The sequence below is a fragment of the Carlito syrichta genome, unplaced genomic scaffold, assembly GCF_000164805.1.
Source record: "Carlito syrichta isolate Samal-C Ts95f unplaced genomic scaffold, Tarsius_syrichta-2.0.1 Scaffold309768, whole genome shotgun sequence".
Taxonomy (NCBI): domain Eukaryota; kingdom Metazoa; phylum Chordata; class Mammalia; order Primates; family Tarsiidae; genus Carlito; species Carlito syrichta.
Window position 1 is genome coordinate 809,490 of NW_007253864.1, and position 24,336 is coordinate 833,825.

At 38.5% G+C, this 24,336-nt stretch overlaps 1 protein-coding gene across 2 annotated transcripts in view; it reads right to left on the bottom strand.

Moving 5' to 3' along the window:
* Window positions 1-24,336, bottom strand: part of CHD9 (chromodomain helicase DNA binding protein 9) — a 286,505-nt gene that overhangs the window by 143,511 nt on the left and 118,658 nt on the right. Inside the window, exons 1-2 of one of the 2 annotated variants that reach the window (XM_021717460.1) lie at window positions 23,926-24,074; window positions 22,532-22,824 (exon numbers count right to left, since the gene is read on the bottom strand). In XM_021717460.1, the coding sequence (XP_021573135.1) occupies window positions 22,532-22,824; window positions 23,926-23,986 (354 nt within the window). In that variant the 5' untranslated portion in view covers window positions 23,987-24,074. Of the gene's footprint in view, window positions 1-22,531; window positions 24,155-24,336 lie in introns of those variants that run through there. The other variant, XM_021717459.1, reaches the window with a different exon arrangement.

The following is a 24,336-nucleotide window of genomic DNA, read 5'->3' on the forward strand; positions in this document are numbered from 1 at the left end:
GATTAGGGGTTTCTACAGGATACCTGATTATGGTACTGAAAAACTGTTAATGAAATGGGGGAAAAAAAGGACAAAACTGAGAAAACTACCATAAGCAGAGAAGATTGGGCAGACATGGCAAATAAATCCAATACTCTGGACTAAATTCTGGAAAAGAAGACATTCATGGAAAAGTGTGTAAAAGCCAAAGACACCTTGAAGCATAACTAATAGTGTATTAGTATCATTTTCTTAGTTTTGGTAACTGTGCCATAGTAATGGAAGTTGTTAAAAATAGGAGAAACTAGCCGGGCTCGGTGGCTCAGCCTGTAATCCCGCGCCTTTGGGAGGCTGAGGTGAGTGGATTGCCTGAGCCCGCGGGTTCGAGACCCGCCTGGGCAGCGAGACCTCATCTCTACAATAAATCAAAAAATCAGCCGGGCGTGGTAGCGCATGCCTGTAGTTCCAGCTACTCAGAAGGCTGAGGCGGAAGGATCGCCGGAGCCCAGCAGGTCGAGGTTGCGGTGGCCGGGAGCGGCCACTGCACTCCAGTCTGGGTGACAGAGTGAGACTCCAACTCGGAAAAAAAAATAAATAAATAAAAAATAAAATGTCAGGGCCAGGTGCAGTGGCTCAAGCCTATAATTCCAGCACTTTGGGAGGCTGACGTCAGTGGACTGCCTGAGTCCATGGGTTCGAGAACAGCCTGGGCAACTCAGCGAAACCTCATCTCTATGATAGATCAAAAAGATCGGGCTCGGTGGCTCAGCCTGTTATCTCACGCTTTGGGAGGCCGAGGTGAGTAAACTGCCTGAGCCCATGGGTTCGAGACCCACCTGGGCAACTGGCGAGACCTCATCTCTACAATAAATAAAAGAAAAATGGCCGAGCGTAGGAGCGCAAGCCTGTAGTTCCAGCTACTTGGAAGGCTGAGGCGGAAGGATCGCCAGAGCCCAGCAGGTCAAGGCTGTGGTGGCCGGGAGCGTGCCACTGCACTCCAGTCTGGGTGACAGAGTGAGACTCCAACTCAAAAAAAAAAAAAGAATCAAAAGGATTAGTGGGGTGTGGCAGTGCGCATCTGTAGTTCTGGCTACTTGGAAGGCTGAGGCAGAAGGATCACCTGAATCCAGCAAGTCGACACTGGGATGGCTGTCAGTGTGCCACTGTATTCTAACCTTGGCAACAGAGTGAGACTCCAACTCAAAAAAAAAAAAAAATTCAGAAGCATTCTAGAAATCACAAATATTCTTTATTTCCTCACATTAAAATTTCTTCTTGCAAAACACAAAAGAAATAAGAGAAACTGCATCTCTGGACATAATTCTGACCTCAAGAAAAAAATTTATTTGTGAAGTGGTGAGAACCATATGAGAAAACCAAGCATGTCCATTTGGTGTTCATAAAAGAACTGGCACTTTAGGCATAGTTGTTGTGTGTTAATGTCTTTATAAACATATATCATTTGAAGTTAAAGAAAAAACAAGAACATGGTATTATCTGAAACTACAAAAGGATAGACAGATCAATAAGATCAAGAAATGTGGTTCAGCATGATAAGAACTCAAAACCAAAACTCCAGCAATACAATCAGAAGTGATTCTAGGGGAAAAAATTGTTTATCTATGAACAACTGTGCAGCCATAAAGATTTCAAAAAGCAAGAAATAAAGACAGAAAAAAAGGTACAAAATTAAGAATAATATGAGAGACACTGACCTATAAGAATAGTGTAAGGAAGGTTATAGCCAACAATGATGCAATGCTTGTCAAAATTATTAGAACAATTAAAAATGCTCTGTTAATTGTTTTGAAAAAGAAGGGCTAAGATCTTGAGTGTGTGGTATGTGGGTAATGGGTAGTTGAGAAAGGAAGAGTAAGGAAGTGAGAAGATAAATGATAGAGAACACAATTCTTCAAGTATTATTATAGTTATTTCCATACTATGTTCCATAGAGAATAATATTTAGATAAGAAAGGATAAAACTCCAATGTTGAGTCTGAATCTGGTGGAAAAATCCTATGTTCCTTTTAAAACTAGGAAGAGAAAACCTACACATGTCAACTAAATCCTTCCAAAATTCATCCAACAGATTCTTCAGCTTGCATTAAACCTTTCTTTTTTTTTTTGTTTTTTTTTTGAGTTGGAGTCTCACTCTGTCACCCAGACTGGAGTGCAGTGGCCGCTCCCTGCCACCACAGCCTCGACCTGCTGGGCTCTGGCGATCCTTCCGCCTCAGCCTTCCAAGTAGCTGGAACTACAGGCGTGCGCTACCACGTCCAGCTAATTTTTGATTTATTGTAGAGATGAGGTCTCACCAAGCTGCCCAGGTGGGTCTCGAACCCACGGGCTCAGGCAATCCACTCACCTCGGCCTCCCAAAGTGCTGGGATTACAGGTTGAGCTACCAAGCCCAGCCTAAACCTCTCTTTAATGAATATTTCCTGTTTAAATTATGTTAACTGGTGCTATCTGGCTTATTTGACCTTTCCTTCCTACTGACCTTTCATTTCAACTTAGTGTCTCTTCAGGAACCCTACCATTAGTTCTTAATCAGACCCTCTCCCCCTTGGTTGAATAATCATACTAAAAAAACACTGATTAAATAAAAAAAATCTTGTGAGCCAGAATCTATAAATGGATATGCATGCAATCACACACAAAACTACCATTGAGGTAAAACTAACAAGGATCAAGCATCATGTAACAAGGATATATTCTAAGAAATCCATACTTAGGTGATTTCATCATTGTGCAAATGATATACTTTACAAAAATGAGTGTACTTACACAAACCTAGATAGTATAGCCTACTACACACCTAGACTATTATATAGTATAACTTATTGTTCCTAGGCTACAAACCTGAACAAGCATATTACTATACTGAATTCCCAGGTAACTTTAACATAGTGGTAAGTATTTGCATATCTAAACATATGTAAACATAGAAAAGGTACAGTAAAAATATGGGATTATAATCTTAGGGCATCACCTTGTATATGCAGTCTGTTGTTGACCAAAACGTCACTATGTAGCACATGACTGTATAAAATAAACGGCTGGGTACAATGGCTCACGCCTATAACTACTGCACTTAGGGAGGGTGGGATGGGAAACATCACTTGAGGCCAGGAATTCGAGATCTGCCTGAGCAATATAGAGAGACCTCCATCTCAATCAATCAAGCAATCAACCAATCAGTGATATATGCCTTCTAAATGAAATGAGTGTATGGTATATTAAGCTGGCCAAAAAAAATTAGCAAATGAAATCTTAGACTGCACAAACAGAAATCTGTTCTTTTATCGAACAAAAAAAGTAGTAATTAATTACTACAATATACTCTAGTCTCACCAAGAGAAATGTATTATGTTTTGACTTAAGAGGGACATGAACTAGATCACTCATTCAGAAATATTCTTTCAGTACATATTAGTTGCTAGACACTGATATAAGTGCTGAGAATAAAAAAATAAAAAGTTTTTTTTCCTAATATAGCAAACATTTTAGAGAGGGCAGTAAGAAAATAGGAAAAATATCAAATAAAGATAGACTATTCAGCAAATGAAGATAGCATGCTATGATGGAAAGTGACAGGGTGACCATTTTAGAACAGATTCAGAGATCTCACAGAGGAAATCTATTGATACTAAAATCTGAATGAAAAGAAAGAACCATGTAAATACTCGAAAAAAGATGAACTTAAAACTGTCTTAAGCAGGTTTGAGAAATTATCTACAAAGCAAAATGACTCAGTCCTCTCATCTTGGCCTCCCAAAGTGCTGGTATTACAGGCATGACTTGAGTCTCACTCTGTCACCCAGGTTGGAGTACAATGGCACGCTTCTCATTACCACCGCAGTCTCGACTATCCTTCTGCCTCAGTCGTCCAAGTAACTGAACCACAGACATGCACCACTACACCTGGATAATGTTTTTTTATTTATTGTAGAGACGAGGTCTCCCCATGTTGCTCAGACTGGTCTCAAATCCCTGAGCTCAGGCGATCCTCTCCCCTCGGCCTCCCAAAGTGCTGGTATTACAGGCATGAGACACCATGCCCAGCTCTGATTTTATATTTTAACAATAAGTTTCGACCGGGCTTGGTGGCTCAGTCTGTAGTCTCAGCACTTTGGGAGGCTGAGGCAAGTGGATTCCCTAGCCCAGGGGTTCGAGACTAGCCCAGGCAACTTGCTGAGACCTCATCTCTACAATAAAATAAAAAACTAGTTGGGTGCAGTAGTGCCTGTCTCTAGTTCCAGCTACTTGGAAGGCTGAGGTGGAAGGATCGCCGGAGCCCATTAGGTCGATGCTGGGGTGGCCATGAGCATGCCACGGCATTCCAACCCCAAAAAACAATAAGTTTCCCTATTGGAAAATATTTGTACCACCTATACTTTCAGCTATACTTTATCTAGTCCATTCATCTGGAAACTGAAGTACAGAAGTTAGTACTATGCATCTGAATTTCTTTTCAGATCTTATTTGTTTAGGTCCTATGGCTTTAAGCTTACTCCTTGTAGTTACAGGCCATCATCATTATTCTCAATAGTCTGATTATCTAAGACAATGTTTTTGAACTATGAACTGTAATCTCATTAAGGACCATCAATTTAGTGGATAGCAACTAACATTCTTTTTTTTTTTTGAGTTGGAGTCTCACTCTGTCGTCCAGACTGGAGTACACTGGCCGCTCCCAGCCACCGCAGCCTCAACCTGCTAGGCTTCGGTGATCCTTCCGCCTCAGCCTTCCAAGTAGCTGGAACTACAGGCATGCACTACCACGCCCGGCTGATTTTTGGATTTATTGTAGAGATGAGGTCTTGCTGCCCAGGCGGGTCTCGAACCCACGAGCTCAGGCAATCCACTCACCTCAGCCTCCCAAAGACGCGGGATTACAGGCTGAGCCACTGAGCCGGCTAACATTCTTTATAAATGAAACAGAGCAGTGTTTTGTAAACACTGGCTATATCTTAATACACATCCACTCCTACATATATATATTCATAAACATTTATAAATAGGCACTTATACACTGGGTCCTAGTAAAAAAGTTTTTTAAATGCTATTCTAAGAGGTTAATAAATGCTTCCATTTCATTTAAAGGAGGGCTATAACGCAATCCAACACTGACTATTATTTTGGTCTGTCCTATTATGGAAGTTTTGTCTAATAGAGACCTGCAAAATCAAAGAAAAAAAATCCAAAACGTACACTAAGAAGCAAGCTCCATAAGAGCAAAAACTTTGTTCTGTATATCTGAAGCACAACAGAATACATGTCAAACAAAATGAAAAATATTCGATGAATGGATGAATGACTAAACTACAAAAAGTTTCAAAGGTCTATGTTTTTCTAACACTAAGTATATTTGTGTAGTAAAGACCTTAGCCTTGCACAAAGGGAGGTTTGGCCTTCACCCTTCACTTCTAGGAGGTAATCTGTCATCCCTGACAGGCATGTCTTTATTTAGGGCAGGGGCTGGCGACATCAGAAAGACCAACCACAGGATTTAGGGTTGGGACTTTGGGTTACCTACTACCAGTGGGTCTGGAGAGTGAGAGCAACCATGTGGACAATCAATTAAGCAATCGTGTCTATGTAATGAAGTGCTGATTAAAAACAACAACAAAACCCTGACAAGGCTCAGGTGAACTTCCTTGGTTGGCAATACTCTGCATATTGTCAGACATCAATGCTGGGACCTGATTCCATGGGGAGAGGACAAGAGAAGCTTTGTGGTTGAAACTCTCCCAGGCTCTAATTGATATATCTCTTTCTTTGGCTAATTTCAATTTACAGTCTCTCCCTGTAATAAAACCGTAACCAGGAGCATAACTGTTTTCAGTGAATTCTGCGTCTCCAGTTAGCAAATTATTAAAACTGAGGGTGGTTTGGGGAACCCCCAGAACTTGCAGTTGGTATCAGAAGTGAGGACATTCTTAGGACTGTGATAATTCTACAGTTTAGTTAACTTGAGTATACTCCTCAATGGAAAGAAAAAGTTTGATGGGGAAATAAAGAGATCTTGATTTGAGAGAGACAGACAGACAGACAGACAGAGAAACAGAGAGAGAGATTTTTAACTAGGTGAGGGTGGGCCAGACCTAAGCAGTTTAGTACATACCGAACAAATTTCATTTGTGTAACATTCTTGAAATAACAAAACTATAGAGGTAAAAACCACAGTAGTGGTTGCCAAGGGTTAGAGATAGGAGAGTAGGGTGTGAGAGAAGTAGGTTTGGCTATAAAAGGTCTACACCAGGAATCCTTGTGGTGATGGAATTATTCTGTATCTTGACTATGGTAACAGATACATGAATCTATACATGTGACAAAATTTCATAAGAATAAGTACACAAAAACATACAAATGAAAGCATGCAAAACTAGGGAAATCCAAATAAGGTTGGTTGACTATATCCACTCAATTTCCTGACTATGATACAGTTTTACAAGGTGCTACCATTGTGATAAACTAGATAAAGGATACACGGGATCTCTCTGTATTCTTTCTTACAATTGAATGTGAATCTGTAATTATCTCAAAATAAAAATTTTTATTAAAAAAGAAGAATTTTAGCCAGGCTCAGTGGCTCAACTTGTAATCCCAGTGCTTTGGGAGGCCGAGGTGAGTAGATTGCCTGAGCCTGCAGGTTCGAGACCCGCCTGGGCAACTTGGTGAGACCTCACCTCTACAATAAATCAAAAATTAGCCGGGCATGGTAGTGCACGCCTGTAGTTCCAGCTACTTGGAAGGCTGAGGTGGAAGGATCACCTGAGCCCAGCAGGTCAAGGCTGCAGTGACTGAGAGCAGCTATGGCACTCCAGTTTGGGTGACAGACTGAGACTCCAACTCAAAAAAAAAAAGAAAGCTTAGGCCTTCTCTGTGCTCACAGATACTCTCCTGTTCACCCTGGGAAAACATACTGTTATGAATTCTACAGCTGCAAGGAGATGTACTTTCTCAACAATCCTGTGAGCTTAACAGGTGACATGCTGCAGCCCTAGTTGACACCTTGTGTGTAATCTTGTGGGAGCCTGAGAGGGGAACCCCCGTTAAGTTGTGCCCAGACATGTGATCCAAGGAAAAGATGAGATAATAAATGTGTGCTATCTAAAGCCAGATTAAATATGTGGTGATTTATTACTACATAGCATTAGAAAACTGATACATTCACATACATAATGATTGAACAATTCCACTCCTGGGTATACATCCAATAAAATTACATATAAAGTTCAATACCATGCAAAACTAATCTATGAGGTTGTAAGAATAGTGGTTACCCTTGGTGAGGTCAAGTAATTACCAGCAGGAGGCCAGAGAAGGCTTTTAGGTTTATAATAATGTTCTATTTCTTGAACTGGAGAGTGGTTACATAGACAATGTCTACTTTGAAAACTGATGAAACTGTTCACTTATAATTTATATATCTTCTGTATGTATATACTTCAATAAAATTTACAGTAAAATATTATAACTCAGCTGGGCTCGGTGGCTCAGCCTATAATCCCGCGCTTTGGGAGGCTGAGGTGAGTGGATTGCCTGAGCCTGGGAGTTCGAGACCCACCTGGGGAACTTGGCGAGACCTCATCTCTACATTAAATCAAAAAATTAGCCGGGGGTGGTAGCACATGCCTGTAGTTCCAGCTACTTGGAAGGCTGAAGTGGAAGGATTGCCGGAGCCCAGCAGGTCGAGTCTGCGGTGGCCGGGAGTGGCCACTGCACTCCAGTCTGGGCGACAGAGTGAGACTCCAACTCATAAATAAATAAATAAATAAATAAATAAAATCAAAAATTAGCCGGACATGGTAGCGCACACCTGTAATTCCGGCTACTCGGAAGGCTGAGGCAGAAGGATCACCGGAGCCCAGTGGGTCGAGGCTGCGGTGGCCAGGAGCGGCCACTGCACTCCAGTCTGGGCGACGGAGTGAAACTCCAACTCAAAAAAAAAAAATTATAACTCAAACTGAAGACTATTATCTTATTATTAATCTAAGTAAACAATAATTCTTATATTCAGGCATTTAAGGAAAAGACTTACTGTTCTAATGCAATGATGTCTTGACACTAAAAACAAATTATTTGTCTTTTTTATTCTATTAGCCTGACATTTGAGATGTTTTTATCCAGAAAGAAAACAGTAAAATAGAAATATAATATTGCCTATTTCTTCTAACAGTGGGAGAAATCTATGAAATGCTAAAAGAGGCCTGAGAGTTACTTTAATCCATGTTATAGTGGTAGGGGAAGGGAGGAGCAAGAAGAAAGAAGTCTTTTAAAACCCACTATCAAAATGTGAAGGAAAGAAAAGGGTTTAAGTCTGTACCCACATTTCTGAACTTCTGAGAGTTGAGTCACCAACTCTTTCCAGTTGTATCTCCAATTCTCAAAGACTTATTTTACTTCATATTGCAGCAACACTAAGCTTGTTTCAGTTTTTTAGTCTTTTATTTTTCTGGGAGTCTTTTTTAGTCTTTTTTTTTCTGGGATTTTTGTTCACATGCCCAGGCTGGAGTGGAGTAGCACCATCGTACCTCACTGCAAACTTGAAATTCTGAGCTCAAGTGATCCTCCACCTCAGCCTCCCAAGTAGCTGGGACCACAGGCACATGCCACCATACCAGGCTAATTTCTAAAAATTATTTGTAAAGATGGGGGTCTTCACTGGTCTTGAACCCCTGGCCTCAAGTAATCCTCCCACTTCATCCTCCAAAAGTTCTGGTATTACAGGCATGAGCCACCACACCCAGCCTTTTTCAGATCTGTGATATCTAAAATGCTGAATTTACTGTCTAGTTGTCTAGCATGCCCTTTCTTCAAAAGGTAGTCTCCCAAATGACTGTTCAAAATTCACTTTTGGATATAACTTCCTTTTTACTATATAATTTTAGTTTTATTTACCATAGCATATTATAGTGACTTAAAAGCCAAGGTCAAATTCAATTTGTATCTCTAAAACCTAACAAGTGTTTGGTATGGTTTCATCATCTGTACAATGAGGTTAATCATAGTATTTAACCTAATAAGCTGTGAATTTAAGTGACATAATTCAAGCAAAGGATCTTAGAACAGTATCTGACACATAAACATTCAGTAAATGTCAGTGTTAATTATCGTGATTATGATTAATGTTCCTTATATAAATAAGTCTCAAAATTCAGTAATATAATAAGTTTAAAAATAAGTAACAGATTTGAACAGAAACTTTGCCAAAGAAGATAATTGTCTAGCAAATAAACACTGAGAAAAGATGTTCACATCACTAGACATTAAGGAAATGCAAGGTCAATCCATGAGATATCAATGCATATCTATTTGAATGGGCAAAAAAATGTATTTTATTTTTTTTAATCAATATTTTTTATTATGATATTGCAGGGTACAGTTAAGTTTTAGGTATACAAATATGCTTCGTTCAGGTACCCTTGTTGATAAGGGGTGTCTCCCCAGGGTAAAAAGATTTAAACTAACAATATTAAGTGATGAAGAGGATATAGAGCAACAAGAACCTTTTTTTTAAATTTTTTTTTTAGTTGGAGTCTCACTCTATTGCCCCGACTGGAGTGCAGTGGCACGCTTCTGGCCACAGCAGCCTTGACCAGCTGGGCTCTGGCGATCCTTCTGCCTCAGCCTTCTAAGTAGCTGGAACTACAGGCGTGTGCTACCACGCCCGGCTAATTTTTTGATTTAATGTAGAGATGAGGTCATCTAATGTAGAGATGAAGTTGCCCAGGTGGGTCTCGAACTCCCAGGCTCAGGCAATCCACTCACCTCCCAAAGCGCGGATTATAGGCTGAGCCACCAAGCCCGGCTGCAACAAAAGCCTTCATACACAGCTGGTGAGAATTCAAAATGGTACCACCGTTTTGAAAAACAGCTTGGTAGGGAAACTCACTCAGCACCCCTTCCACTGTGGAAGATTTTCTGTCCTCTCATTAAATCCTGATTTTTTTAAAAAGAAGAAAAACAGCTTCACAATGCTTCATAAAGTTCAACATACACTTAACATATGATCCCAAGCAATCCTACTCTTGCATATTTATACAAGAGAATGAAAAAATATGGTAACAACAACAACAAAAAACCCTGTATATACATGTTTACAGAAGCTTTCTTCATAGTTGTCAACACCTGGAAACAACCCAAATGTTCTGGTGAATATATAACATGGTACATTTATATAATGGAATACTACTCAATAACATGAAAGAAAAAACTACTGATACATGTAACAAAAAATGTACTATGCTAAGAAGAAGTCAGAATAATAAAGCAATATACTACATCATTCCATCTGTGTAACATTCTCAAAAATGCAAAACGATGACGATTAATCATTGATTGCCAGGGTCTGGGGTTAGGGGAAAGAATGAGGGAATTTTGGGAGTTTATAGCAATAATCTATGTCTTGATTATGGTATAGTTACATAACTGTGCACATTTTTAAAAACTCATGGAACTATATAATAAAAACGATAAGTTTTAATGAATGGAAACTATTTCAATAAACCTGCCTAAAAATTATAAATGTTCTTTAGGCTTCAATTCCCATACTAAGGAGCCAGTATCACTAGACTTCTAAATCTAGGTTAACATCTTGATATTTATTCGTTTCCCTTAATCCCAGTAGCTATCTTTGAAGTTTTGTCCCATGACTGCTATTTAAGTCTCTAAATAGTGCCTATTCCTAGATTTCTAGATGCTATTTCCTCACTCATCTGCTTTCAGGAATCTGTATTATATGTGGCTGGTCTTCCTTAATCCCACACAATTACCTAATTAGACTTTTTTTTTTATAAAAGCTACTGTGGGCCTTTCAGCTCATGTTCCAACTCTTCCTCCTTTTCCCAAACACAACAACATATAAACACACACATGTATGCAGGCACATACATCTGTTTTCCAGGTCTTAATCACATTAGAGACTTTGACTTCAATGTCTGTACAAAATATTCCAACAGATTCTTCACAAAATAAAACATGCATTTTTGGTCAATATACCTATGAAAAGATGCACAGCATCATTACCCATTAGCAAAACACAAATTAAAACCATAATGAGATACCAATACACACTCAATAAAATGACTAAAATTACAAAGACTGACAATATCAATGACTGAAGAGGAAGGAGCATTTGGAACTTTCATACACTGTTTGTGGGAATGTAAATAGTACAACCAATTTTGAAAGTTTGGCAATTTGCTATAAAGCTAAATATACACTTAACATGTGAACCATTAACTCCATTGTTACATATTTATGCAAAATAAATCAAAACATATATACACAAAGACTGAACTTGAATATTCAGATTCACTCATAATAGCCAAAAACTACCAAACAATCCAAGTGGTCAACAAGAGGTATATGAGTAAACTGTGGTATATGTCTTAAACAGGAATGTTAATCAGTCATAGAAAGGAGCAAACCACTACCTTAGACAATATAATTGAATCACAAATGCATTATGCTGAGTAAAATAAACCAGACTCAAAAGGTCACATATATACTGTATATCATATATATGACATTCTTGAAAAGTAAAAACTATAGGGGCAAAAACCAAATCAGTGGTTGCCAGAGGTTACTGGTTAGAGGAGGGGTTACTACAAAAGAGTATTAGAACATCTGGAGGGCTGATGTAACTGTTCTCTATCTTGATTAATGTTACTTACCTATATATATTTGTCAAAACTATCCACTAGAAAGGGTAAATTTTTGCAATATGTAAATTATATCCCAAAAAAGACAGAGAAAGAAGTCAACTGACACAAGAAATAACATGAATAAATCATAAAAAATATTATACTCAGTGAAAAAAGTCAGACACAAAAGTATATAAATATGATTCCACCCATATGAAATTTAAAATCAGGTAAAACTAATCTATAGTGGCAAAAAGTAGATTAGTGATTGTCTGGAGCCAGGAATGAGAGGCTGACTACCTACCAAGGGCACATGGAAACTTGGGGATTATGGAAGTGTTTTATATCTTGATTGGGGTAATGATTACATAGTTGTATAATATACTGTAAAAACTCGTCAAATTACATTTCAGATGGGTACACTTTTATTGTATGTATGTAAATTATGCCTCAGTAAAATGGATTTCAAAATGTACTTACCAAGTGGACATATACATAACAGAATTAATTTTACCCTGACTTATCTAATAATTCCTCCTTTTGTGAGTTTCATTTTACTACAAACTAAAATTAGATTAATCTAATTTCTATAATTTATGCTGGTCTGCTGCTAGTAGCAGACACCCAACTTAGAAAATATTTGCTAAAAACACAATACATACAGGAGCAACAATAGAACACCTGGGGAACAGACAAAAATGAGATTGAATGCTGCTTACAGAAAAGTTAGTATTCTCATTATAGAGACAAAATATACATAATACATTTAAAATATGAGAAAAGGAGGCATAACAATAAATGGTCAGATATCCTGGGGAAACAGATAAATCAATATAAACCAGAGAGGACAAGAAGACTTGTCACAAATAAGCTAATATTTATAATGAAGAGATAATGAGAAAATATTCAAAGGAAAACAATAAGCATTATAAGCAAAGGCACAAGTGAAATAGCTGTGTAGAGCAAAATTTCATGTTATAGTTCAAGAAATTATGAGATATTAAAACATTCATATTCTTATAAGATTCTGAGACACAGCCATGCACTAACCCCGTCATGATAAAGCATAAGATATTAAATGCTCACTCTAAAACTCCATAGAGAACTAGTAGAAAATAAGTTTAAATGGCTTGGGTAGGCAAAATTATGAAAAACCTTTGACTTTCAGTATAGACAAAAACAACTCTTTCATATCTCTTAAAAGTCATTGTATTTCTTCTAGTACATGGTGTTTTTAAAAGTTAAAAAAGAAATTAGCCCAGGCTTGGTGGTTTAGTCTGTAATCCCAGCACTTTGGGAGGCCGAGGTGAGTGGACTGTCTGAGCACGCGGGTTCGAGACCCGCCTGGGCAACTTGGCAAGACCTGATCCCTACAATAAGTCAATAATTAGCTGGGCATGGTAGCGCGCGCCTGTAGTTCCAGCTACTTGGAAAGCTGAGGCGGAAGGATCGCCGGAGCCCAGCGGGTAGAGGCTATGGTGGCCGGGAGCATGCCACTGCACTCAGTCTGGGCGACAGAGCGAGACTCCAACTCAAAAAAAAAAAAAAAAATTAGATTTGTCCCCAACCACTTCCACCATCCAGAGTGAAGGTCATCTTGCAAGCTGCTATAATCTTAGAAGGATTTAATAAGTAATTTATCCTTCAATGTGGAGTGAAGACTTAAGAATGAGTCTGGGGACCAAGACGGACTAGAAGCTTGTTGATTCTATTCTAATTTGCTCTAATCTGGGGCGTGGGGAGATGGAAAAACCACAGTTCAATGTTTCATTTTTATAATACTTTTAAAAATAATGTATTTTCATATACTTTTTTTTAGGTTGGTGTCTCACTCTGTTGCCCAGGCTGGAGTGCAGTGTCACCCTCACAGCTACCCCAGTGTCGACCTGCTGGGCTCCGGCAATCCTTCCGCCTAAGCCTTCCAAGTAGCTGGAACTACAGGAGGGCGCTACCGCCCCCAGCTAATTTTTTGACTTATTGTAGAAATGAGGTCTCACCACGTTGTCCAAGCTGGTCTCGAACCCACGGGCTCGGGCAATCCTCTCGCCTCAGACTCCCGAAGTCCTGGGATTACAGGCTTGAGCCCCCACGCCAGGTTTTATACAGTATTTTTTTTTTTTTGAGTTGGAGTCTCACTCGGTCGCGCAGACTGGAGTGCAGTGGCCGCTCCCGGCCACCGCAGCCTCGACCTGCTGGGCTCCGGCGATCCTTCCACCTCAGCCTTCCTAGTAGCCGGAATTACAGGCATGCGCGACCACGCCCGACTGATTTTTTGATTTATTGTAGAGATGAGGTCTCGTTGCCCAGGCGGGTCTCGAACCCGCGGACTCAGGCAATCCACTCACCTCAGCCTTCCAAAGGCGCGGGATTACAGGCTGAGCCACCGAGCCCAGCTTATACAGTATTTTTATAATAAATTTTCAGTAAGAGGCTCAGGAAATAAATATTTTGCGAATTGTTCAGTTTAATGCAATTATCCATGATAAGCAATTAAAACCAAAAATCAAACATAGCAAACATGTATACATCATAAATTCACTAAATAGGCCAATAATTCTTACTAATATAGATACAAATATCCGCAACAAAATGATAGCAAATCTAATCTGAGAATATACAGAAAGAGATATACATATCATGAGCCGATAAAATTTATCTTACAAATGCAAGGCTAGTATCTGAAAATATTTTAATGTAATATAACATATTAACAGAATAAAGAAGAAAACCCACATAATCAACTCAAGTGTTGAAGAAAAAGAATCTGACAAAGTTAAACACCCTTTCATGATAATAACATTGAACTAAAAGTAGAAAGGAACTTCCACAACCTGATAAAGTGTATCTATGAAAACCCACAACTATCATGTAGTACTTAATAATGAAAGACGGAATTCTTTCCTTAACATCACAAAGAAGGCAACATTGTCTGCCTTGCCACTTCTTTTCTTTTTCTTTTAGCAAGACACTGTCATAAAACCTCGCCATTTCTATTCAACATTGCACCAAAGATTCTAGAAGGGGCAATTAGGAAAGAAAAAGCATCCAGATGGAAAGCAAGAAATAAAACTACCTTTATATGTGGAAGACATGAACTTCTATATAAAAAAATCCAAAGGAAAGGAAAATATGTGCAAATCAAATATCTGATAAGAAACTTGGATCTGGAATACAAAAAGAATTCCTACAACTCAAGAATAAAAAGGCAAATAGGCCTGGCTCAGTCTGTAAACCTGGCACTTTGGGAGGTGGAGGAGAGAGGATTGCCTGAGCCCACGTGTTCGAGACCCACCTGGGCAACTTGGCAAGATCTTGTCTCTACAGTAAACCAAAAATTAGCCGGGTGTGGTAGTGTGCACCTGTAGTTCCAGCTACTTGGAAAGCTGAGATACAAGGATCACAGGAGCCCAGCAGGCCGAGGCTGCGGTGGCTGGGAGCGTGCCACTGCCCTCCAGCCTGGGTGACAGAGTGAGACTCCAACTCAAAAAAATAAAAATTAAAAAAAAAAAACCGACAAATAACCCAGCTTGAAAATGGGCATAATAGGCATTTTTCTGAAAGAAGATATACTAATGGCCAGTAAGTCCATGAAAAGATGCTCAACATCATTAGCAATCAGGAAAATGCAAATCAAAAACCATAATGAGATACCACTTCACACGCACTAAGATGGCTATAACAAAAAAGATATATAAGAACAGAGGTTGGCAAATATGGAGCAATCAGAACCATCATACTATAATGAGTGGGAATATAAAATGATACAGTTGCTCTGGAAAAGTCTGAAAGTTATCCAAAAAGTTAAACACAGAAATATCATACAACCTAGCAACTCCAATCCTAAGTACATACCCTAGAGAAATAAAAACTTATACTTACATGCTTATGCCAATATTATTTATAATGGCCAAAAAGTAGAAACAGCTAAAAAATCCTTCACTAATAAACGGATAAACAAAATGTAGTATATGCACACAATGGAATATTTGACAATTAAAAATGGAATACAATTACATGCTACAATACAGGTGAACCTTGAAAAAATTTTGCTACATGAAATAAGTCAGTAATAAAGAATCATATATTGAATGATTCCATTTATTTGAAATGTCCAGAATACGAAAATCCACAGACAGAAGGGAGACTGATGGTTGTTGCCTAGGACTTGGGATGTTAGCTGGAAATGGGAAGTGACAGCAATTGGGTATGGAATTTCTCTTGAGAGATGAGAATATTAACATTTAAAATACTCATTTCTACTTGCCTTATACTTTCTAATCCTAAGATTACTGTTTTTATTTTTCATTTCATAATCAGACATCTCAAAGGTAGACTACATGAAATCCTGATTTCCTCCTACCACTTGTAAATTCCTTTTGATTTGATTCCTGTTGCTCCATAATCCACAAAAAGTGTCTTTTTCCCAAGGTCTTTGCATAGCTACACAGTAATCGTTTGTGTGATTTTATCTTCCTCAATATCTTTACATTTTGGTACTGCTGCTCATCACTTTTTTGTTTTTTTGAGTTGGAATCCCACTGTGTCGCCCAGGCAGTGGCACGCTCACGACTACTGCAGTCTCAACCTGCTGGGCTTAGGCCTCCAGAAGTAGCTGGAACTACAGGCATGCACTACCATGTCCGGCTAATTTTTTGACTTATTGTAGAGATGAGGTCTCGCCAAGTTGCCCAGGCTGGTCTAGAACCCGGGGACTCAGGTAATTCTCTCACCTCGGGCTCCCAAAGTGCTGGGATTACAGGCTTGAGCTACCATACCTGGTCCACTTGCCACACCCAGCCCCCACCCCCTTTTTAAGTTAATAGACAGGGATTTGCTCTTTCACCCAGATTTGAGTGTAGTGGCATGATCATGGCTCACTGTAACCTTGAACTCCTGAGCTCAGGCGATCCTCCAACTTTGGCCTCCAGAGTAGCTAAGACATCATTATTCTTGGCAAAATAATAATAATACAATTATCATAATAATTATTATTATCATTTGTAGAGACAGAGTCTTGCTGTGTTACCTAGGTTGTTCTCAAACTCCTAGTCACAAGCTATCCTCTGGCCTTGGCATCCCAAAGTGCTGGAATTATATAATCTTATTATCTTGTAAGTACTACCCATCTACTAAAATGAAGATATTTCCCTCCCTTTAAAAGTAACAATCTAAGTCACAAATTACTACATAAACACAAACATATGTATTCCTTATTTTAGTGCCATAGCTAAGTCTTTTAGTGATTGATAGAGATAACACACTGTAAAAAGTTTAGAACAAAATAGGCACCCAAAAAATATTAACAAGCAGTGTACGGATTAGCTTATTTTAATATGAAAACAACCAACCTTATTTAACACAGTACTGGAAGTCCTAGAAAGAGCAATCAGGCAGGAGAAAGAAATCAGAGGTATTCAAATAGGAAAAGAGGAAGTTAAATTATCCCTCTTTGTAGATGATATATGATTCTATACCTAGAAACTTCCTTGTACTGATAAACAACTCCAGTAAAGTCTTGGAATACAAAATCAAGGCACAAAAATCAGTTGCATTTCTATACACCAACAACAAGCAGGCTGAGAACAAAAGCAAAAACACAATCCCATTCACAAGTCATACAAAAAAATAAATATCTCAGTATTCATCTAACCAAAGAGGTGAAACATACAAATATTGGGAAAAAGAAACCATATTTAGTAAATGGTGCTAACAAAACAGGCTTAACCACACATGGAAGAATGAAACTTGACCCCTACCTATCACCATATACAAAAATTAACTCACAACGGACCAGGCACTTAAATGTGAAACGTCAAACTATAACAATCCTAGAAGAAAAAAAAGGGAACACCCTCCCAGACATCAGTCTAGGCAATAAACTCATGGCCAAGTCCTCAAAAGCAAATGCAGCAAAAACTAAAATTGACAGGCGGGACTTTATCAAGCTAAAAAGTTTTTGCACGGCAAGAGAAACCAACAAAAGAGTAAAGACTGGAATGCAGTGGCACACTCCCGGCCACCACAGCCTTGACCTGCTGGGGTGGTTGTGAGCGTGCGTGCCACTGCACTCCAGCCTGGGTAAAGGAGTGAGACTCCAACTCAAAAAATAATAATAATAAAAAGAAACAATGGGCAAAGCAACACACTGACTGGAAAAGAATATTTGCAGAACATATATCTGACAATCAGAATATTACAACTTAATAAAAAGTCAAACCTAATTTTTCAAGTGGACAAAAAATTTGAACAGAAACTTTACCAGAGGAGATAGATACATGGATGGCAATAAACACATGAAAAAATGTACAATAGTATGAATCATTAAAGAAATGCAAATTAAAACCACAATATGGTACTACTATGTACCTATTAAAATGGCTAAAATTAAAAAGATTGAATATATCAAGTGCTGACAAAGATGTGAAGTAAATGGAACCCTCATACAACTGTTAGAGGAAATGTAAAATGATATAGTCACTAGAAAATATTTTCCTAATTTATTTTCTTTCTTTTTTTTTTTTTTGAGTTGAGGTCTTACGTTGTCATCCAGACTGGAGTACAGTGGCATGATCACAGCTCACCAAAGCCTCAACATTCTGGGTTCAGGCAATCTTCCACCTCAGCCTCCAAGTAGCTGGGACTTCTAGTGAACACCACCTCTCTGGGCTAATATGTAGACTGTTTTGTAGAGATGAGGTCTTGCTATGTTGCCCAAGATGGTCTCGAAGTCCTAGGTTCAAGCAATCCTTTCACCTAAGCCTCTATAAGTGTTGGGATTATAACCGTGATCCACTGTTCCCAGCCCTATTTTCCTAGTTTCTTAAAAAGTTAAATATACAACTACCTAATAATTCAGCGATTGCTAGGTATTTACTCAATGGAAATAAAAATATATGTCCTCACAAAACTATACACAAATATTCAGAGCATCTTTATTCATGATAACTCAAAACTGGAAATAATATCAGCAGGTATATTCATATAATAGAGTACTATTTTAGTAATAAAAAAGAATGAGCCATTTTACTTGCAATAAGTAGATAAATCTCAAAATAATCATGTTATAAAAGAAGGCAGACACACTGTACATATTGCATGAATTCTAGAAAATGCAAACTAATCCATAGTGACAGAAATCAGATCAGTGGTTACCTAAATGGGGGAAGGGACTAAGTTTTTGATATATTGTAGAGATGGGGGTCTCACCATGTTACCCAGGCTGGTCTCAAAACCCTGGGCTCAGGCAGTCCTCTTGCCTCGGCCTCCCAAAGTGATGGGATTACAGGCTTGAGCCACTTCGCCTGGCCTGTTCAGTATTTTCATTGTGATGTTGATTTCACTGGTATATACATACGAGGGAGGACCAAAAAAACCCCGGAATTGATTTATAAAAATTTATGTATTTATTTTTACGTGTTTAAACTTCAGTCACCTTTACAGTACTTTCTGTTTGATGCAATACACCTGTAGAGATGCTTTTTACACTGCTCACTTTTTGAACTCGATTTTGATGCCTTTTAGTGCCTCTGCCGTTTTTTGTTTCATCTTTTCCACACAAGCAAAATGTTTCCCTTTGAGACTTTCTTTATCCACGGACAAAAAAAGTTGCTCAGGACAAGATTGGGTGAATACAGAGGGTGGGGAAGGGGATCATGCCATATTTGGCAAAAACAGCCACACTCAGCATGGTGTGGGCAGATATGTTCATAAATCAACCATCATGAGATATGCAAATACGTTGAAAGAATCTTCTTTCAAAGCAAAAATTCACCGAAGACAAACTTCTCTCACAGCAATGCTAACTGGTACACTGATGCCATGAGTTCCTAGAAGACTTGGGGGGGGCGGGGGGGGGCGGGAAAGCTTGCACTACAAAGGGCCTGCCCTCCAACAGATAATTCTGGATTGCTTTTTTTTTGGTCCCCTTCATATGTCAAAATATACCGAATTCTACACTTAACACATGTTCAGTTTATTATATATCAATTATACTTCCATAAAGCTGATAATTTTGTATAGGAAAAAAACCAGTAAATGGCTATAGAGTTTAAGACTAAAAATCAGCCGGGCGTGGTAGCGCATGCCTGTAATTCCAGCTACTGGGAAGGCTGAGGTGGAAGGATCGCCGGAGCCCAGCAGGCAAGGCTGCGGTGGCCGGGAGCAGCCACTGCACTCCAGTCTGGGCAACAGAGTGAGACTCCAACTCAAAAAAATAATAATAATAATGACAGGCCTTAGAAAATTAAAATTTTTTAAAGTTGTTAATAAACACTATACCTCATGACTTCAATTATATACTGGACAAAGAGATTGGTCAAACTAGTCAACAATGTATATACAAAATGGATAGATGAACCTAAGTTCAATGAGTGGAGAGTTTTTCCAGGGTCCTTCTGACTAAGACTAAGACTAAGATGCTTAATCTTCCTCCAGTAGAGGGAGTAAAACATAGTACTCAACTCATGTCACAAAAAGGAGAGGTGGAGTGCCTTTTAAGTATTTCTACAACTATTTAGACATTTTTAAAAATGTGTTGAAAATAATAGAATTAAAATCAACCCAATGGAAAAGATAAGGCTTTTATCTTTTTCAAAAACTTTAAGGTTTTAAAACAAAAAACTGATCCCTAAATATTTGATTTTAAAAGCCATGGTATAATTTCACTGTCTGCTGAATTTCACAGGTGCCCAAAGTGCTAGAGCAGTTTACGAATGCCTAATTTAACAAAAGAATTTCAAAAAAAATGTAAAATATTACATGAAATTCACTTAATTATAAAAGTAATATATTCACATGACAAAAATTATAGAAAACAAGGGAATGGTGTGATTTCATTACCCTAAAACAATTTATTTCCTTCCAATACTTTTTCATATGCATATATTCATACCCCTATGAAAAAAAGGACAATTACAAAAACATAGATTAATTTCCTACTATATGCTAGGCACAGTCCTAAACACTTTTATAGATTATAACTCCATTAATCCTTTTCAAAGCCCGATTAGATAGATCCTCCTGTTATTTCACATTTTAAAGATGAGCAAAAAGAGACATAGAGAAATTATATAACTAGTTCAAAGTCACATAGCTAGTAACAGAACCCAAAATTATAACCCATGTAGTCTGGGACCAGAGCCTGCATTCTTAACTACTTTACTATGATCTTAATTATGTCCCCATCAGCACTGGCCTTCAAAATCCTTAATTTTTATTTTATTTATTTATTTTGGAAGATAAGGACTTCCTCTATCATCCAGGCTTCAGTGCAGAGATGTGACCATAGCTCACTGCAGCCTCACACTCAAGCAATCTTCCTGTAGCTAGGACTACAGGCATGTGCCACCACATCCAATTAATTTTTTAAAAAATATTTTGGCCGGGCTCAGAGGCTCAGCCTATAATCCCGTGCCTTTGGGAGGCTGAGGTGAGTGGATTGCCTGAGCCCACGGGTTCGAGACCCGCCTGGGCAGCGAAACATCATCTCTACAATAAATCAAAAAAATCAGCCGGGTGTGGTAGCACATGCCTATAGTTCCGACTACTTGGAAGTCTGAGGTGGAAGGATCGCCGGAGCCCAGCAGGTCGAGGCTGCGATGGCCAGGAGCAGCCACTGCACTCCAGTCTGGGCGACAGAGCGAGACTTCAACTCAAAAAAAAAAAAATTCTATTGTAGTGATGGGGTCTTGCTATGTTGCCCAGGCTGGTCTTGAACTCCTTCTCTCAAATGATTTTCCTACCTCAGCTTCCCAAAGTGCTGGAATTATAGGTGTGAGACACCATGCCTGGACTCCAAAATCTTTTTTAATATCTATAATAGTCCATCTAATGTGAATATGATAATGAATTATGTTTCCAGTTGTCTCTTATAAATATATTAAGATAAATATCTTTGGTTTCATTACTTTTGCTATGTTGGGGTTATTTATGTATTTTATATTCTTTAATATAACACCAAATTGTTCTTCAAAATATCAATTAACAAAGTCATCTAAGTACCAATTTTACCATAAATTTGCCAATATTAAGCAGTAACACTTTAAAAATGTTTTCTTTTCTTTTTTTTTTTTTGAGTTGGAGTCTCACTCTGTCGCCCAGACTGGAGTGCAGTGGCCGCTCCCAGCCACCGCAGCCTTGCCTGCTGGGCTCCAGCGATCCTTCCGCCTCAGCCTTCCCAGTAGCTGGAATTACAGGCATGCGCTACCATGCCCAGCTGATTTTTTTATTTATTGTAGAGATGAGGTCTCGCTGCCCAGGCGGGTCTCGAACCTGCGGGCTCAGGCAATCCACTCACCTCAGCTTCCCAAAGGTGCGGGATTACAGGCTGAGCCACCGAGCCCAGCTTAAAAATGTTTTCTAATAGTAAAAATGAAACCACACTTCAAATTGAATTTTTATTATTAAGGTTTCATATTACTCTGGGTTTTTTAAACTAATTTAATTTCCTTTTTTGTAAATTTCAGCTTACATGTTTTATCTAGTTAAACTGAGATCTTAAAATTTTGCTAATCAATTTATATGAGCTTTTTATAGGACTATTAACTGCATCCATCATATTTGCAATAAAATTTTCCCAGTCTGTTTTTTTTCCTTTTAATTATGATGATTAAGTTTCTGTTTTGGATAAAATAACTTGTTAAAGGTAATCATTATTAAAAGTTACAAAATAGGTCTTAAAATCTTACATTTCTAAGTATAGAAGTTAGTCTATTGCTTTAAGCACATCAATGAATCACTTTCAATAAGACACTTAAAGCAACATAATCGTATATCAAAATAAGCGTGTTCACTTAATAGAATTACTGAGTTTGAGAAATGTTGACTTTGTTTCATATAAAATTAACTCAATAAAAGTTCACCCTACCCAAATCGCCAAAACAAAGGCAAAGAACTACATACCTGTCGCTGTAAACATAGGCGATTTCTGTCATACATATGCTGATGATTAGAAAATGATGAATGCCAGCTCCGAACCTGACTTTGCAACTGAGTCTGAGCCATATCAGAAGGCCGTGTTACAAGATGTGAAGTGAACTGTCGATCAAGGTCATGATCTAAAACGTGACTTGAATTATCTTGTCCAAAAGTTGACTCATCAAATTGTGGAAGAAGGTCCTCCTGAAGGAGGTCATCCGGGTCAAGTCCTGTGAATGGCTCAGTTTGAGATTCCACTTGATGAAGTAAATTCTCTTCTAAAGATGAAAAGCCATTAGTTTCTACATGATCATTGAAATGGCCCATTTGAGTTCCTGAGTCAACAGGATCTGGGAAGTTCATGTGCACAGGAGATAATTTTGAATTGCTATAATTACCCTGAGGATGTGATGAATGCAACATTTGGAAATTATTTGAATTCAATGATGCATTGGGATTTAGGATGTGCTGACTGGATTCTTGCTTGATTCCTCTATGAGGTGAAAAGGAATTACCTCCAGTGAAATCAGATAAAGTCTGATTTGTATGATTAGGTGCAAGAACTGCAGAGGACTGAAGTAGACTGTTTGGTGACACATGATTACTGGAAAAGGCATAATGTGAAGAAAATTGCTGTGAATTACTGACAGAACAAGAAGTCATATTTGGGGAAGGTCCATTAAAATTTCCTTCTTGATGATTGCTACACTTAAGGAAGTGTACTGAAGGATTTGACGTTTGGGAAAATTGCTGCATCGAAAGAGACTGCTGTGAATTAGATGCGTTAGTAATTTGTGGTGGGTGGTTAACACTGACTCTATGTGGACCAGAAACATTGACATCCATGAAATTTTTAGACTGGCTGAGAGAATTCTGCCCTGGGTTGAGATTATTTCTGTTTTGTTGTGAGCGTAGTGAAGTGCACTGTGTTTGTTGTTCGTTGGCCTGAAATAAGGCAAAGTCATGATGTGCCACAAAGCTTTTATTTTGATGCATAGAGTGTGAATGTCCTTGGTGAAAAGGAGATCCATTCTGATTTGAAATGCTAGTAGCTGTTTGATGACCCCACATTGGACTGCCATCTGCTACATCTGGAAACAAACCATTGGGTTGGTTTTGGGGATGGATTGGAGAACAATTAAACTGAGAGTGTGGTGATAACACATGTTCAGCTGGGCTACCAAAAGACTGATTAACGTGGTGAAATTTCATTGAATCAAATTGATTTAACTGTTCAAAATCAGTCATCTTCTGATGTGCTGGAGTACCTTGAACATGGTTCAGTGAATCTATGTGCAAAGGCTCAAATTCTGCACCCAAATTCAATTCATCAACTAGCGAAACAGGTCCTGGTTGTACAAATGCATCATCTGACAAACCTTCCAAGGTCTCACCAAAAAGATTGGCATCATCAAAAAAGTCCATCATTGGATCTGTCATCTTGAAAATTCAGTAACAGTCTGTGCTGTTCACTCCAAATGAAGTATATTCATTCAGCTTCTCTATGGTCGATATCATTGGATCATTTCCGAAGGTCATCCACTAATCCAAAACAGGTCAGTATTCATTATTGCTCTAAATAATTACATGTCATGAAGTGTCAGAATCCTAGAAAAATAAGAACAAGACAACTTAAATATAATAAGTATCATTAAACTTTTATTTTTATTTTTTTATTTTTTATTTTTTTGAGTTGGAGTCTCACTCTGTGTCCCAGACTGGAGTGCAGTGACCGCTCCCGGGCACCGCAGCCTCGCCCTGCTGGGCTCCGGCGATCCTTCCGCCTCAGC